This window comes from Urocitellus parryii, chromosome 10 (genome assembly GCF_045843805.1).
Source record: "Urocitellus parryii isolate mUroPar1 chromosome 10, mUroPar1.hap1, whole genome shotgun sequence".
In the NCBI taxonomy this organism is placed as follows: Eukaryota; Metazoa; Chordata; class Mammalia; order Rodentia; family Sciuridae; genus Urocitellus; species Urocitellus parryii.
The window spans coordinates 52879393-52896919 of NC_135540.1; the positions used below are offsets into that span (position 1 = coordinate 52879393).

A 17527-nucleotide genomic window follows, 5' to 3' on the forward strand; every position below is an offset into this window, starting at 1 on the left:
CATTGTATAAATCTTTCACCTTTTTTGTAGATTGATTCCCAAGTATTTTAATTTTTTTTTTTAGTATATTGTGAATAGGGTGGTTGTCCTCATTTCCATTTCAGAGGATTTGTCGCTGATATACAGGAATGCCTTTGATTTATGTGTGTTGATTTTATATCCTGCCACTTTGCTGAATTCATTTACTAGCTCTAGAAGTTTCTTTGTAGAATCTTTTGGGTCTTCTAGGTATAGGATCATGTCACCTGCAAATAGTGCCAATTTAAGTTCTTCTTTTCCTATTTTTATGCCTTCAATTTCTTTCGTCTGTCTAATTGCTCTGGCCAGTGTTTCGAGCACTATATTGAATAGAAGTGGTGAGAGAGGACATACCTGTCTTGTTCCAGATTTTAGAGGGAACGCCTTCAATTTTCTCCATTTAGAATGATGTTAGCCTGAGGCTTAGCATAGATAGCTTTTGCAATGTTGAGGTAAGTTCCTGTTATCCCTAGTTTTTCTAGTGTTTTGAACATAAAGGGATGCTGTACTTGTCGAATGCTTTTTCTGCATCTATCGAGATGATCATATGGTTCTTATCTTTAAGTCTATTGATGTGGTGAATAACATTTATTGATTTCCATATATTGAACTATCCTTGCATCCCAGGGATGAATCCTACTTGATCATGGTGCACAATTTTTTTGATATGTTTTTGTTTCTGATTTGCCAGAATTTTATTGAGGATTTTTGCACCTAAGTTCATTAAGGATATTGGTCTGTGGTTTTCTTTCTTTGAAGTGTCTTTGTCTGCTTTAGGAATCAGGGTGATGTTGGCCTCGTAGAATGAATTTGGAAGAGCTCCCTCTTTTTCTATTTCCTGAAATAACTGGAAAAGTATTGGTATTAGTTCTTCTTTAAAGGTTTTGTAAAACTCCGCTGTATACCCATCCGGTCCTGGGCTTTTCTTGGTTCGTAGTCTTTTGATGGCTTCTTCTATTTTCTCCGTTGATATTGGTCTGTTCAAATTGTGTGTATCCTCCTGACTCAATCTGGGCAAGTCATATGACTTAAGAAATTTATCGATGTCTTCACTATCATCTATTTTATTGGAATATAGGGTTTCAAAATAATTTCTAATTATCATCTGTATTTCTGTGGTGTCTATTGTGATATTGCCTTTTTCATCCCATATGCTACTAATTTGAGTTCTCTCGCTTCTTCTCTTCGTTAACATGGCTAAGGGTCTGTCGATCTTATTTTTTTTCAAAGAATCAACTTTTACTTTTGTCAATTTTTTCAATAGTTTGTTTTGTTTCGATTTCGTTGATTTCAGCTCTGATTCTAATTATTTCTTGCCTTCTGCTACATTTGCTCTTGTTTTGCTCTTTTTTTCTAGGGTTTTGAGATGAAGTGTGAGATCGATCATTTGTTTGTTGTTTTTTTCTTTTTTTGAGGAATGAACTCCAAGCAATGAATTTTCCTCTTAGAACTGCTTTCATTGTGTCCCATAAATTCTGATATGTTGTATCTATATTTTCATTTATCTCTAAGAATTTTTTGATTTTTCTCCTTTATGTCTTCTGTAACCCATTGATTATTTAGTAACATATTGTTCGTTTTCCAAGTGATGTAGGATTTTTCCTTCCTTCTTTTATCGTTGATTTCCAGTTTCATTCCATTATGATCAGATAAGATGCATGGTATTATCTTCACACCTTTATAATTTCTAAGGGTTGCCCAATGGCATAATATATGGTCTATTTTTGAGAAGGAACCATGTGCTGCTGAGAAAAAAGTATATCCGCTTGATGATGGTTGATATATTCTCTATATGTCGGTTAAGTTTAGGTTTTTAATTGTGTTATTGAGTTCTATAGTTTCTTTATTCAACTTTTGTTTGGAAGATCTGTCCAATGGTGAGAGAGGTGTGTTGAAATCACCCATAATTGTTGTGTTGTGGGTGGTCTATTTGACTATTGAACTTGAGGAGAGTTTATTTTATGAACGTAGCAGCACCATTGTTTGGTACATAAATATTGATAATTGTTATGTCTTGTTGGAGAATGGTTCCCTTTAACAGTATATAGTGTCCTTCCTTATCCCTTTTGATTAACTTAGGCTTGAAGTCGATTTTATTCGATATGAGGATGGCCACCCCTGCTTGTTTCCGAGGACCATGTGAGTGGTATGATTTTTCCCAACCTTTCACCTTCAGCCTTTGTATGTCTTTTACAATCAGATGAGTCTCCTGAAGGCAGCATATTGTTGGATCTGTTTTTTTAATCCAGGTTACCAGCCTATGTCACTTTATTGGTGAATTTAAGACATTAACATTTAGGGTTACTATTGATATATGGTTTGTACTTCCAGTCATGTTTGTTTCTTTAATCATTTATTTATTTTTAATTTGGTTTGTTTTCCCCTTCTTGATTAGTTCCCCCCTCCTCGCTTTACTGAGGTACTTCCCACTGTTGGTTTTGGTTGTTGTTTTTTATTTCCTCTTCGTGTAGTGTTTTGCCCAAATTCTTTGCAGTGCTGGTTTTCTCGCTGTGAATTCTTTTAACTTTTGTTTATCACGAAAGATTTTTATTTCATTGTCGAACCTGAAGCTTAGTTTTGCTGGATACAATATTCTTGGTTGGCATCCATTATCTTTCAGTGTTTGAAATACATTGTTCCAGGGTCTTCATGCTTTCAGCATCTGTGATGAAAAATCAACTGTTAACCTAATTGGTTTACTCCTGAATGTAATCTGCCTCCTTTCTCTTGTAGCTTTTAATATTCTCTCTTTGTTCCGTATATGGGATATCTTCATAACAATGTGTCTTGGACTGTGGTTTTGGGTGCTCAGCATCCTGTATGCTTCTGGGATTTGTACATCTGCTTCATTTTTCATGTCTGGAAAGTTTTCTAAAATCATTTCATTCAACAGATTGCTTATTCCTTTGGTTTGGACCTCTATGCCTTCCTATATCCCAATGACTCTTAAGTTTGTTTTTTTAATGTTAACCCATATCTCTTAGATGTTTTACTTGTGGTATCTTACCAGCCTTTCTGAGTTGATTAGACTCTTTTCGAGATGATATATTTTGTCTTTATTGTCTGACGTTCTGACTTCTACTTAATCTAGTCTACTAGTGATACTCTCATTTGAGTTTTTAATTTGGTTTATAGTTTCCTTCATTTCTAGGATTATTGTTTGATTTTTTTATAATCTCTGTCTCCTAGAAGAGTTGATTTTTTGCTTCTTGAATCTGTTTATGTAATTCATTTTCAATGTGTTCTTTCATTGTTTGCATTTGCTGTCTAATGACCTCTTTAAGATTCCATTCCATCTGAGTCAGGTATTCCTTGAGTTCTTTATCTGACCATTTTTCTGATTCCTCTTGGTTCTCCTGTAGATTTAGGCTGTCCTGCATTGTTTGTACTCCTTTTCTTCCTTGTTTTTTCATGATGCTCATGTTACTTCCAGCTCTGTTTGACTGCTGTGTTACTGTTTACTCCTATAAATTTATTTTGGTTTTGTATATCTCCAGGATCTCTCCTTTGTGATGGGAGACTATGTCTAGAGATGTCGAGTTTTATTGTACTTTAAAGCAGATTCATTTGTTTCATAAAATACGTACGGATTTTGATGGCGCATAGCAATCTGCGGTTTGGTCTTGGGACTTTATGTTTAGGTCGGGTGATGTGATGGTATAGGGGTTGGTATATGTTGGCAACCTTGGAAGATTGCTCTACTGAAGGGGGATATTAACAGGAGAATGGACCAGAGTATTTGGGGGTAGCTAGGGACTTGGGAGCACTATAGATTGCCTCAGAACACTTACCTATTTACATTTAGTAAATTACACATAAATGGGAGGAAAGGTATGAGAAGGGGAACGAAGAAGTCGCTAAAGAGAATGAGAGAAAGTAGAAAATATGTAGAATACAATAAAAGGGGAAAAAGAAAATTGAAACGAAATGAAAAAAAACGATAAATTCAGTCTTAAAGTTCGATTAAGTTCTCTTCCAGTAGGTGGAGCTGTGCCCAGGAAACAATCCCTGTGAGGCGGCTCTTCCTCCCCCACTGGGCGGCTCTCCATCCTGATTGTGCAGGGCCATTCCTGGTCTCCAGCCACCTCCCTGCTTCTCCTGCCATCCAGGCCCCAGTCACTGGTTGTGTTCTCCACAGAACTAGCTACATGCCAGGCCTGCAGCCCCCTGGGTGCCCTGTTCTCTTGAACGACTGGGAACTCTCTCTATTTGCCATTCACCCAGACCCCAAGGTTGTGGAGCGTGGAGCTGGAGGCCGTCAGCTTATTTTGCCTGGTTCCCTCCGATAGCCATGCCCCCAGGAGCTGGGGAAAGAGGCCTTGGATGTCAGCGCTGGTAGGAGAGGTAGCCAGGGGTCAGGCGCCCCTCCTGTCTCCCTCGGGTACGACAATCACGATCACAGAGAGCTGGGGAGGGGCCCTTGGGATTTCCCACTGTGTGGAGAAGGAGGGCTGAGGGTCACACACCTGCAGTTACCGCTTTCGTTGCAGAGTGATCCTGTCCACTGAACTCTGGTGGCGTCAGTTCTCTGCCGTTATGGATGCCGTTCTCTCTGCCGGGGTGTCCAATGGGAAGGGTGGATCCGGGCCGTCTCTCCCAGGTCCCACCTCAGCTCTCAGCATGCTGGCCTATGGAGACTCGGTTGGCATGACCTCAAAAGGTTCACAAAGGAACCGAAGAGTTGTTTCTCTATTCTGCTGGAGCGTCTCTGTAGCGCTGAGTCGTGGCGGTTTGCTGGCGGGGCACAAACAATCATCTAGAAACTCTGTACACGGGGCAGCCTGAATTCACCCAAGCTGAGCTGGACATGGTCTCTGAGAGGCTCAAACTGCTCGTCCAAGATCCTCTTCAGCCCAGCATTGCCAGATGTTCCTGAGCAAACAGCATTCAGTTGGTCTCTAAGCTTCTTCTTAAGTAGCCTGCCTCAGGTGTTTTTTATATTAATGAAAACGTGACTAATACAGAGAGATTTGCTGTAGGAGGCTTTCAATTGCCCTTTATGTTTGAAACATGTCAGAATGTGTTTAAATATTATGTAGTATGATGACAATCACATAATTAAAATAAGGAAGTGGTTATGTAAATTGTGGTACATAGTGAGTGAAATATTATGAACCCATTAAAGTATACAATAGAGAAAAAATGCACTGACATAAGAAGATATTTGTAATTTTGTATACTGGCTAGAAAATTAAGAATTTATGAATATAACATATAGAAACACATTATATATATATATAATATGTGTATATGTATATAAATATTACCTCTAACTTATGAAATTATAATTTTCTATTTTTTACTAAAATAAAAATTTCCTAATGTTTTTAAATTTTATTTAGTAACATAAGAGAGGAAGGAAAAAAGCAGAAAAGGAAAATAACATGTTTTTCTTTTGAAATGGAACAAGGAAACCTTGGTATCTTTATATGATTTTTTTTATCAAACCACTCTTGTAAAGAATGCACTTGAAAAATGTAAAAACAAATAGTGTCATTCATCCTTCTGAAGATATTATTGTGAACTTTTCCAGTAGCTTTTGAAAGGGAAGTTAAGATGTTTTCATGGTACTGAGTCCATGGCATTTCATACTTGGAAGTGCCCTATCTTTAATCTCTAATTACATTAATGTTCTATGTCTGACTCATGAAGAAAGGAAGCTTCAAAGTGAAAAAGGGAAAATCCAGTTTCTCTCTAAGTACAATAACCATTAATATAGTTCAGCCATGTGACACCCATACTCCAAAGTTTCCAAATATCCTACCCAGAAGAATTCAGAGTTCAAGGATGTGCCTGCCAGTGAAATAATAAAAATTTTTTTTATTTATTATAGATCTTTTTATAAGGAAATTTAAACAATGTGTTGAAAATAGATAGTCTTTATAATGCCTCTGAGAGGGACAAAAGGAAGAGATAATTATTACTTTTTTCATCTAGATAAAATTTATTGAACCCTTCGTTTATGGCTCTGAACTTAATGTTTCAGTTATTGTTTCTACTCTTTAGAAGACATTTTTTTTCATTGATAGAATAGGAATAAAAGTAAAATAAACAAAAATAGAGTTAATCTCTGGATTCTAATATTCCAGTCCTCTACTAACTAATTATGTGAAATTTATTCTTTTATGTGAGAGTGTATGTATACTTGTATGCATGCATATATTTACCCTTTCTCCAGTATCCTAATGCTCTGTCCTAAGTTGTGTAGTTGGTGTCTCACAATACATATAGTTTTCATTTCTTTTTTTCCTAGGCAAAATGTCCAGTGATCGATCTTTGAGGAAACAGCAACAGTTAAACAACCTTGTTTATGTGGTGATAAAACAGGCCAAACCTGGTGACAGAATTGTGGATTTCTGCAGTGGCGGGGTATTATGTGTCTCCTTTTATACTTTTTAGCTTTTCCAAGAGTGTGTGACTTTTCTATATTACACTTAAGGTCATGTTTTCATTTGGCAAGATTGTTGTCTTACAATGAGCAAAAGACATAAGGACCAAAGTTAACTTGGTTCTTTTACTGACTTTTTCAGGGCCATGTTGGAATTGTTCTTGCTCACATATTGCCATCCTGCCAGGTAAAGTCTGAATAATATATTAAAAATATGTATAAGATAAACACAATTCAACTAGCCAAGTCTGGCTTATCCCTTACTCAGAGTTCCTAATCATTCACCCTAATCAAATAAGTGACACAGGCATTTTCTGTTTTCTTTGAAGTAAACTTCTAAGATTTAGAATCTTAAGGGGAAAATTATTAAAGTAGGACCAAAGTACAGTTGCAAATTTTTAAAAAGTTGCATGTCTTTAAAAAGTTTTTAATTGCAATCCCATTAAATAAAATATCTATAATTAAATTAACTTTCAATATAACTATAACTGGAAATAATGGCTTCTAAAATTTGTTGAGCATGTTCTTTTGATCAATTACATCAAAATTCTAACAAAAATAACAATTGTTTTGTTCTAATTTGTTATATATGACAGCAAAATGCATTACAGTTAATATTACACAAGTAGAGCACAATTTTTCATGTGTCTGGTTGTGCACAAAGTAGAGTCACACCATTCATGTTTTCATACATGTACTTAGGGTAATGATGTCTGTCTCATTCCACCATCTTTCCTACTTCCCACCCCCTCCCAACCTTTCCCTCCCCTTTGACCTATCTAAAGTTCGTTCATTCCTCCCATGCTCTCCCCACATCTCCATTATGAATCAACATCCTTATATCAGAGAAAACATTCAGCATTTGTTTTAGGGGGGTTGGCTTACTTAGCTTCTGTTCTCCAACTCCATCCATGTACCTGCAAATGCCATGATTTTATTCTCTTTTAATGCTGAGTAATATTATATATATATATATATATATATATATATATATATATATATATATATATATATATATCACATTTTCTTTATTCATTCACCTATTGAAGGGCATCTAGGTTAGTTCCACAATTTAGCTATTGGAAATTGTGTTGCAATAAACATTGATGTGGCTGTATCCCTATAGTATGCTGTTTTTAAGTCCTTTAGGTAGAGACCGAGGAGTGACATGGCTGGGTCAAATGGTGATTCCATTCCCAGTTTTCCAAGGAATCTCCACACTGCTTTCCATATTGGCTGTGCCAGTTTGCAGCCCCACCAGCAAAGTATGAGTGTGCCTTTTTCTCCACAACCTCACCAACACTTAATCAACAAATGGTGCTAGGAACACTGGAAGTCTATATGCAACAAAATGAAATTAAGTCCCTATCTCTCACCATGTACAAAGTTCAACTGAAAGTGGATCAAGGACCTAGGAATTAAACCAGAGACCCTATGCCTAATAGAAGAAAAAATAGACTCAAACCTCCATCATGTGGGATTAGGCCCCACTTCCTTAGTAAGACTCCTATGGCACAAGAAATAAAATCAAGAATCAATTAATGGGACAGATTCAAACTAAAAGAAGAAACAATCAGTGAGGTGAATAGAGAGCCTACAGAATGGGAGCAAATTTTTACCACACCACATCAGATAGAGCACTAATCTGTAGGATATATAAAGAACTCAAAAATCTTAACACCAAAAAACAAATAGCACAATCAATAAATGGGCCAACGAACTGAACAGGCACTTCTCAGAAAAAGATATACAATCAATCAACAAATATATGAAAAAATGTTCAACATGTCTAACAATTAGAGAAATGCAAATCAAAACTACTCTAAGGTTTCATGTCACTCCAGTCAGAATGGCAGCTATAAAGAATACAAACAATAACAACAATTTTTTAAAAAGAAAATAAAAAATAATACCCAAACCTACCATATTGATCCATCAAATGTTTTTCTTCCCTTGTTCTCATTAAGTTATGCCCATACTAATATTTCTGTTACAAATTCTACAAATGCAAATAAAATTTTAGTCCCCTTGCTCTTTGTTCACTATTTTATCACAAATATTTTTCATTTGCTAATACTTTTACATATCATCATATTTTAGTGATGATATATTTTTAAGTAAATATACCACTCAGTCATTGGTACAGTTAGAAATTTGTGTTGTTTCTAATCTTCTACCATATTAAATCAGTTCCTCACAGTGGCCATCTTATAACATAAAAGTCTTAAGAAGAAAAATCATTTTTTAATACAAATTCAACTAGGTCAGAGTATTTGTGAGTTTTCTGGGAGATGTGAACTAACTATAGTAAATACTTGCGGAAGAAAAAATTATGGAGAAACTGATTTACTGGTCAGAATGATATTTAACAGAATAATTGGAGGTGAGGGATAATCTCTTTTCCTAGAGAATAAATAAAAAATAAACCAATAATCCTAGAAGAGGTGAGTGCCTTTTTATTATTAAAGAAAATAACAGTTTCATGTTTGAAAGGAAGAAAGTTCATAGAATACAGAACCAGAGCCAAGAACGTAGTATCTTTAGTTCCCTTCCTAATAGTTCTGAAAACTTAGATAAATTGAATTGGCTAGAATAAAGGCTAAAAAGCCTTTAATACCACTTATACTCTGACAGGATTTCTATTCAAAGGGATCCAAGATTTTTCCATAAATGTAATCATAAGTACAAAATAAGAACCAGGAATAATAGTGATGATATTGTATTAATTCTACTCAAAATCACTGTTGCAGGTTTCTGTTGTCCCTGCTTCTCCCACTCTTCCATAATCTGTATTATTCATGGAAGCTGATGGACCTTCTTTTATCATAAATGCATGAACTGAGTCCATTACTTCTCCATCCTCATATCAACCTCCATACCCTTTGCCTCCATCCCCACTATCACTAACATGTACATTGTGCCAAGCTATACCAGTTTTCTTACTTCTTCATACATACTACACTCTTTCCCACCTTGGGCCTTCATATGTATTTCTCTCTCTGCCTAACACTCTTCCATTCCTTCTTGCTATGTTCTTTTTATTTTTCAGACCTCAGTTGATATGTTACTTTCCCCAATAAAATCTTCCTTAGTCATCAAGTCTGAGTGCTCCCATTATACATTGTTCATCTTTTATTAAACATTTTTCACACTGTGGTATTATTGCTTGTTTCACTTATATCACTACACCTTAAGCTTCAAGAGTTCAAAGACCTTGTTCAATTTAGTATCAGATTAACTGACATACTTCCTGGCACAGAATAGAGGATCAGTATAATATGTTCAACATTATTAAGGCTATGGAATATAGCAATAATGTTTTGTCCTAATATTTTGAGTTATGTTACTGAATATACTGTTTTTTTTCCTGGGAAAATCTAGGTTATATTAATAGAAAACAAGGAATTATCATTAATTCGTGCTAAGAAGAGAAGTGATGATCTAGGTTTAAGCAACATTTGGTTCATCCAAGCCAACATGGAGTATTTTACAGGGATGTTTAATATTGGGGTAAGTCATCATGCAATTTCAATTTCCTAATTATAGCTAAATAAAATTATATGCCTTAGAATAAATAAAGGATTTAATTTTATATTATTTCCTAAACAAAGAAATCTATAACTTTCTATACTTTCTCAACAAAATATAGTATACTAATTAATATTATTATTATATTCATAGTACTTCATTATTAAAAGTATATGTTTGTCTTTTTCAAAGCAATATTTTTTTCTACATTTCGCAGTTATACACCTACAATGTTGTGTTAAATAGATTCCTCTCAACATAGTATGGCTAGAGGGGAAATAAGACTAACTGGCTATTGTAAGTGCATTAAAACTGAATTTATCTACCATTTTGTTATATTTCAATAAGGACTTAGTTGACATTTATCTTTGCTTAATAAATACTTTTTTCTTTTACTATTTTTCTAAAAGTATAAAAAATGATGTAAAGGACATTTTAAGGAGAGAATTTTAAAGTCTTTACCAACTACTCTTAGTAGTTTTAAATAAATCATTTATACATCAGAATTGAGATACTAATTGTTAGCCTTCTCTCCACTAATACAACAACTTGTATCAAGCAAAAATGACTAAAGTTACTAATCTAATTAGGGTTACTGGATTTTGTTAACTTAGTTTGACTTAAGATAATCAAAGGAAATAAATCAAAATATTTTTAGCTTTTTTCTTATATCAAGGTATTCCAACACCCCTACTACTTACTATAGCTCCCTCATTAAAGTTTCTTCTTTACATTGGGTTTCTTTGAGGAATATATTTTTCTAGAAATACAAGTGACTAATAACCATATGAAAACTCAGTCTTTGGTAATTAAGCGCATTCTTAATTTAAACAACAATGACATTCCATTTTTTAGCTTTCAAATTTGCAAAGATTTTTAAAGATATTATTAGTCTAGACTGCAAGGCCTCAGTGAGAGGAGCCTGCTCAGGAGCTTTGAAAATTGCATTTTTATGATGTTTGCATTGATTTATTAATGGTATGAAAATTTAGTTAACATGGACAAAATTGTATAAATATAATTATTATTAAGAGTATGGATTTTAACATTTGACAACCTTGTGCTAAATTCCTGCTTGGCACTCAATAACTGTGATCTTAGGCGATTTATTCAAACTATTGATCCTGTTTCCATCTATAAAATAAGCATAAAATACTTACTGGTAAAATGTTGACACAAGGCATTCAAGCTCCAGTTAGCCTGCTTCTCATGACTCAGCACTAACAATCCTGCTGAAATAACTGGTCAGCTCTTCTAAACATACAGAGGTAAAAGCCAACCGAGCCTTCATAGGCAGTGGCCACAGGATTGAAACGGGGCTTGGGAGAGACAGTCAGGACCCACCCGTTGCATTGGTCACCCGGCAAAGGGAACGAATGGTCACCATTTGCATGGGATACCACCATGGCAGAGAACTGACGTCATGGGCAGAGGAGATAACTTCATTGAAACCAGCGGCGACAGCATCAAATAAATTTATAAAGTAAACAGTAACTCAGCATTCAAACAGAACAAGAAGTAACATGAGCAGCATAAAAAAGCAAGGAAGAAAAGGATTACAAACAATGAAGTACAGCCTAAATATTCAGGAGGACCTAGAGTTATCAGAAAAATGGTCATATAAGGAACTCAAGGAACACCTTAGACAGATGGAATGGAACCTTAAAGAGGATATGTGACAGCAAATTCAAACAGTGAAAAAACACATTGAAAATGAATTACATAAACAGATAAAAGAAGAAGTTAAGCATCTTTATCAGAACATAGAGATTATAAAAAAAATCAAACAATAATTCTAGAAATGAAGGAAACTATAAACCAAATTAAAAACTCAAATGAGAGTATCACTAACAGAGTGGGGCAAGTAGAAGCCAGAACGTCAGATAATGAAGACAAAATATATCATCTTGAAAAGAGTCTAGCCAACTCAGAAAGGCAGGTAAAAAATCACAAGAAAAAACATCCAAGAGATATGGGATAACATAAAAAAAGGAAACTTACGAATCATTGGGATAGAAGAAGGTACAGAGATTCAAACCAAGGGAATGAGTAACCTGCTGAATGAAATAATTACAGAAAACTTTCCAGAAATAAAAAAGGAAACGGATATACAAATTGTAGATGCATACAGGACACCGAGCATACAAAATCACAGTAGACCAACGCCAAGACACATTGTTATGAAGATAGCCAATATACAGAACAAAGAGAAAATATTAAAAGCTACAAGAGAAAGGAAGCAGATTACATTCAGGGGTAAACCAATAAGGTTAACAACGGATTTTTCATCAGAGACGCTGAAAGCGAGAAGATCCTGGAACAATGTATTTCAAACACTGAAAGACAATGGATGCCAACCAAGAATTCTGTATCCAGCAAAATTAAGCTTCAAGTATGACAACAAAATAAAAATCTTTCATGATAAACAAAAGCTAAAAGAATTTGCAGCAAGAAAACCAGCATTGCAAAGCATCTTGAGCAAAACACTACATGAGGAAGAAATGAAAAACAATAACCAAAACCATCAGTGGGAAGTGCCTCAGTAAAGACAGAGGACGGGGGGAAAGATAATCATGGAGAAACAAACTAAATTTTAAAAAAAGGATAAATAATCAATCATGGCTGGAAGTACAAACCATATATCAATAGTAACCCTAAATGTTAATGGCTTAAACTCTCCAATAAAGTGACATAGGCTGGTATCATGGATTAAAAAACAAATCCAACAATATGCTGCCTCCAGGAGACACATCTGATTGGAAAAGACATACAAAGGCTGAAGGTGAAAGGATGGGAAAAAATATACCACGCACACGGTCCTCGTAAGCAAGCAGGGGTGGCCATCCTCATATCGAATAAAATCGACTTCAAGACTAAGTTAATCAAAAGGGTTACAGAAGGACATTATATACTATTAAAAGGAACCATTCACCAAGAAGACATAACAATTATCAATATTTATGCACGAAATAATGGTGCTGTGACATTCATAAAACAAATTCTCCTCAAGTTCAAGAATCAAATAGACCACAACACAATAATTATGGGTGATTTCAACACACCTCTCTCACCATTGGACAGATCCTCCAAACAAAAGTTGAATAAAGAAACTATAGAACTCAATACCACAATCAATAACCTAGACTTAACTGACATATATAGAATATATCAACCATCATCAAATGGTTATACTTTTTTCTCAGCAGCACATGGATCCTTCTCAAAAATAGACCATATATTATGCCATAGGGCAACCCTCAGTAAATATAAAGGGGTGGAGATAATACCATGCATTTTATCTGATCATTATGGAATGAAACTGGAAATCAAGGATAAAAGAAGGAAGGAAAAATCCTGCATCACATGGAAAATGAACAATATGTTACTGACTGATCAATGGGTTACAGAAGACATAAAGGAGGAAATAAAAAAATTCTTAGAGATAAATGAAAATACAGACACAACATATCGGAATCTATGGGACACAATGAAAGCAGTTTTAAGAGGGAAATTCATCGCCTGGAGGTCATTCCTCGAAAAAAGAAAAAACCAACAAATAAATGAGCTCACACTTCATCTCAAAGCCCTAGAAAAGGAAGAGCAAAACAACAGCAAATATAGCAGAAGGCAAGAAATAATTAAAATCAGAGCGGAAATCAATGAAATTGAAACAAAAGAAACTATTGAAAAAATTAACAAAAGTAAAAGTTGGTTCTTCGAAAAAATAAATAAGATCGACAGACCTTTAGCCATGCTAACGAAGAGAAGAAGAGAGAGAACTCAAATTACTAACATACGGGATGAAAAAGGCAATATCACAACAGATGCTACAGAAATACAGAAGACAATTAGAAATTATTTTGAAAATCTATATTCCAATAAAATAGATGATAGTGAAGACATCGATAAATTTCTTAAGTCATATGATTTGCCCAGACTGAGTCAGGAGGATACACACAATTTGAACAGACCAATATCAATGGATGAAATTGAAGAAGCAATCAAAAGACTACCAATCAAGAAAAGCCCAGGACTGTATGGGCATACAGCGGAGTTTTACAGAACCTTTAAAGAAGAATTAATACCAATATTTTTCCAGTTATTTCAGGAAATAGAAAAAGAGGGAGCTCTTCCAAATTCATTCTATGAGGCCAATGTCACCCTGATTCCGAAACCAGACAAAGACACCTCAAAGAAAGAAAACTACAGACCAATATCTCTAATGAACCTAGATGCAAAAATCCTCAATAAAATTCCGGCGAATCGAATACAAAAACACATCAAAAACATTGTGCACCATGATCAAGTAGGATTCATCCCTGGGATGCAAGCATGGTTCAATATACGGAAATCAATAAATGTTATTCACCACATCAATAGACTTAAAGATAAGAACCATATGATCATCTAGATAGACGCAGAAAAAGCATTCGACAAAGTACAGCATCCCTTTATGTTCAAAACATTAGAAAACCTAGGGATAACAGGAACTTACCTCGACATTGTAAAAGCTATCTATGCTAAGCCTCAGGCTAGCATCATTCTGAATGGAGAAAAATTGAAGGTATTCCCTCTAAAATCTGGAACAAGACAGGGATGCCCTCTCTCACCACTTCTATTCAACATAGTTCTCGAAACACTGGCCAGAGCAATTAGACAGACGAAAGAAATTAAAGGCATAAAAATAGGAAAAGAAGAACTTAAATTATCACTATTTGTGGATGACATGATTCTATACCTAGAAGACCCTAAAGGATATACAAAGAAACTACTAGAACTAATAAATGAATTCAGCAAAGTGGCAGGATATAAAATCAACACACATAAATCAAAGGCATTTCTGTATATCAGCAACAAAACTTCTGAAACGGAAATGAGGAAAAACAGTCTATTCACAATATCCTCAAAAAAAATAAAATACTTGGGAATCAACCTAACAAAAGAGGTGAAAGATTTATACAATGAAAACTACAGAACCCTAAAAAGAAAAGTAGAAGAAGATCTTAGAAGATGGAAAAATATACCCTGTTCATGGATAGGCAGAACTAACATCATCAAAATGGCAATATTACCAAAAGTTCTCTATAGGTTTAATGCAATGCCAATCAAAATCCCAAAGGCATTTCTTGTAGAAATAGATAAACAATCATGAAATTCATATGGAAAAACAGAAGACCCAGAATAGCAAAAGCAATTCTAAGCAGGAAGTGTGAATCAGGCGGTATAGCGATACCAGATTTCAAAATATATTAGAGAGCAATAGTAACAAAAACAGCATGGTACTGGTACCAAAAACAGGCGGGTGGACCAGTGGTACAGAATAGAGGACACAGAGACTAATCCACAAAGCTACAACTATCTTATATTTGATTAAGGGGCTAAAAGCATGCAATGGAGGAAGGATAGCATCTTCAACAAATGGTGTTGGGAAAACTGGAAATCCATATGCAACAAAATGAAACTGAATCCCCTCCTCTCGCCATGCAGAAAGTTAACTCAAAATGGATCAAGGAGCTAGATATCAAATCAGAGACTCTACGTCTGATAGAAGAAAAAGTTGGCTCCGATCTACATATTGTGGGGTTGGGCTCCAAATTCCTTAATAGGACACCCATAGCACAAGAGTTAATAACAAGAATCAACAAATGGGACTTACTTAAACTGAAAAGTTTTTTCTCAGCAAGAGAAACAATAAGAGAGGTAAATAGGGAGCCTACATCATGGGAACAAATTTTTACTCCTCACACTTCAGATAGAGCCCTAATATCCAGAGTATACAAAGATCTCAAAAAATTAGACAATAAGATAACAAATATCCCAATCAACAAATGGGCCAAGGACCTGAACAGATACTTCTCAGAGGAGGATATACAATCAATCAACAAGTACATGAAAAAATGCTCACCATCTCTAGCAGTCAGAGAAATGCAAATCAAAACCACCCTAAGATACCATCTCACTCCAGTAAGATTGGCAGCCATTATGAAGTCAAACAACAACAAGTGCTGGCAAGGATGTGGGGAAAAGGGTACTCTTGTACATTGCTGGTGGGACTGCAAACTGGTGCGGCCAATTTGGAAAGCAGTATGGAGATTCCTGGGAAAGCTGGGAATGGAACCACAATTTGACCCAGCTATTGCCCTTCTCGGACTATTCCCTGAAGACCTTAAAAGAGCTTACTACACGGATACTGCCACATCGATGTTCATAGCAGCACAATTCACAATTGCTAGACTGTGGAACCAACCCATATACCCTTCAATAGATGAATGGATTAAAAAAATGTGGCATTTATACACCATGGAGTATTACGCAGCACTAAAAAATGACAAAATCATGGAATTTGCCGGGAAATGGATGGCACTAGAGCAGATTATGCTTAGTGAAGCTAGCCAATCCCTAAAAAACAAATACCAAATGTCTTCTTTGATATAATGAGAGCAACTAAGAATAGAGCAGGGAGGAAGAGCAGGAACAAAAGATTAACATTAAACAGAGACATGAGGTGGGAGGGAAAGGGAGAGAAAAGGGAAATTGCATGCAAATGGAGGGAGACCCTCATTGTTATATAAAATTACATATAAGAGGTTGTGAGGGGAATCGGAAAATAAACAAGGAGAGAAATGAATTACAGTAGATGGGGTAGAGAGAGAAGATGGGAGGGGAGGGGAGGGAGGATAGTAGAGGATAGGAAAGGTAGCAGAATACAACAGTCACTAATATGGCATTATGTAAAAATGTGGATGTGTAACCGATGTGATTCTGCAATCTGTATTTGGGGTAAAAATGGGAGTTCATAACCAACTTGAATCTAATGTATGAAATATGATATGTCAAGAGCTTTGTAATGTTTTGAACAACCAATAAAAAAAAAGAAAAAAAATGTTGACACAAGATATGTGAAGCACTTAGGAGCTGCCTAGCATTTAGGAAGTACTCAATGAACTGAGCCTACTACTTTTTGCAATGTGATCTTAACCAGGTGAAAACTGCATTACAAATGAATGGAAGAGGCTGGAGTTGTAGCTCAGTAAAAGAGCACTTACCGTGTGAGGCACTGGGTTCAATCCTGAGCACCATATAAAAATAAATAAAGGTATTGTGTCCATCTGCAATGAAAAATATTTTTAAAAATCATTTCCAAGAAAAATTAATGGAAGTAAATTATGCTAATATCTACTTTTTTAAGGTGGCTGTCCCTGTATGTTGTGAAATAATATTTTTTTATTTTTAATATCTTTAAAATATACTACATTCAACTTGTTATTATTTTTATATTCAGAAACTTGTAAGCAATAAAGATAGAAATAAATATATAGTTATTTATTTTAATAAATTCTATATATAGAAGTATATATTTTATATGGTATATAAGATATATACAGATTCACTCTGATATATGATGGGTTTACCTCTTGATAAACTTACACTTACTGGAAAATATCATAAATAGAAAATGTGTTTAGTACACTAACCTGTTATACATCAAAGCTTAGCAATACAGTACTTCATAGAAAAGTGGTGGTTTAGCCTGTTATTATGTGACTGGACTGGAGGCTTGCTGTTGTTGCTGCTGCTGCTGCTAATGCCCAA

At 35.1% G+C, this 17527-nt stretch overlaps 1 protein-coding gene across 1 annotated transcript in view; it reads left to right on the plus strand.

The window, feature by feature from the left end:
- Gstcd (glutathione S-transferase C-terminal domain containing) overlaps positions 1 to 17527 on the plus strand; it is a 169752-nt gene that overhangs the window by 130418 nt on the left and 21807 nt on the right. The window contains exons 6-8 of the mRNA XM_077803384.1: positions 6272 to 6387; positions 6549 to 6593; positions 9788 to 9916. Of these exons, the coding sequence (XP_077659510.1) occupies positions 6272 to 6387; positions 6549 to 6593; positions 9788 to 9916 (290 nt within the window). The remainder of the gene's footprint in view (positions 1 to 6271; positions 6388 to 6548; positions 6594 to 9787; positions 9917 to 17527) is intronic.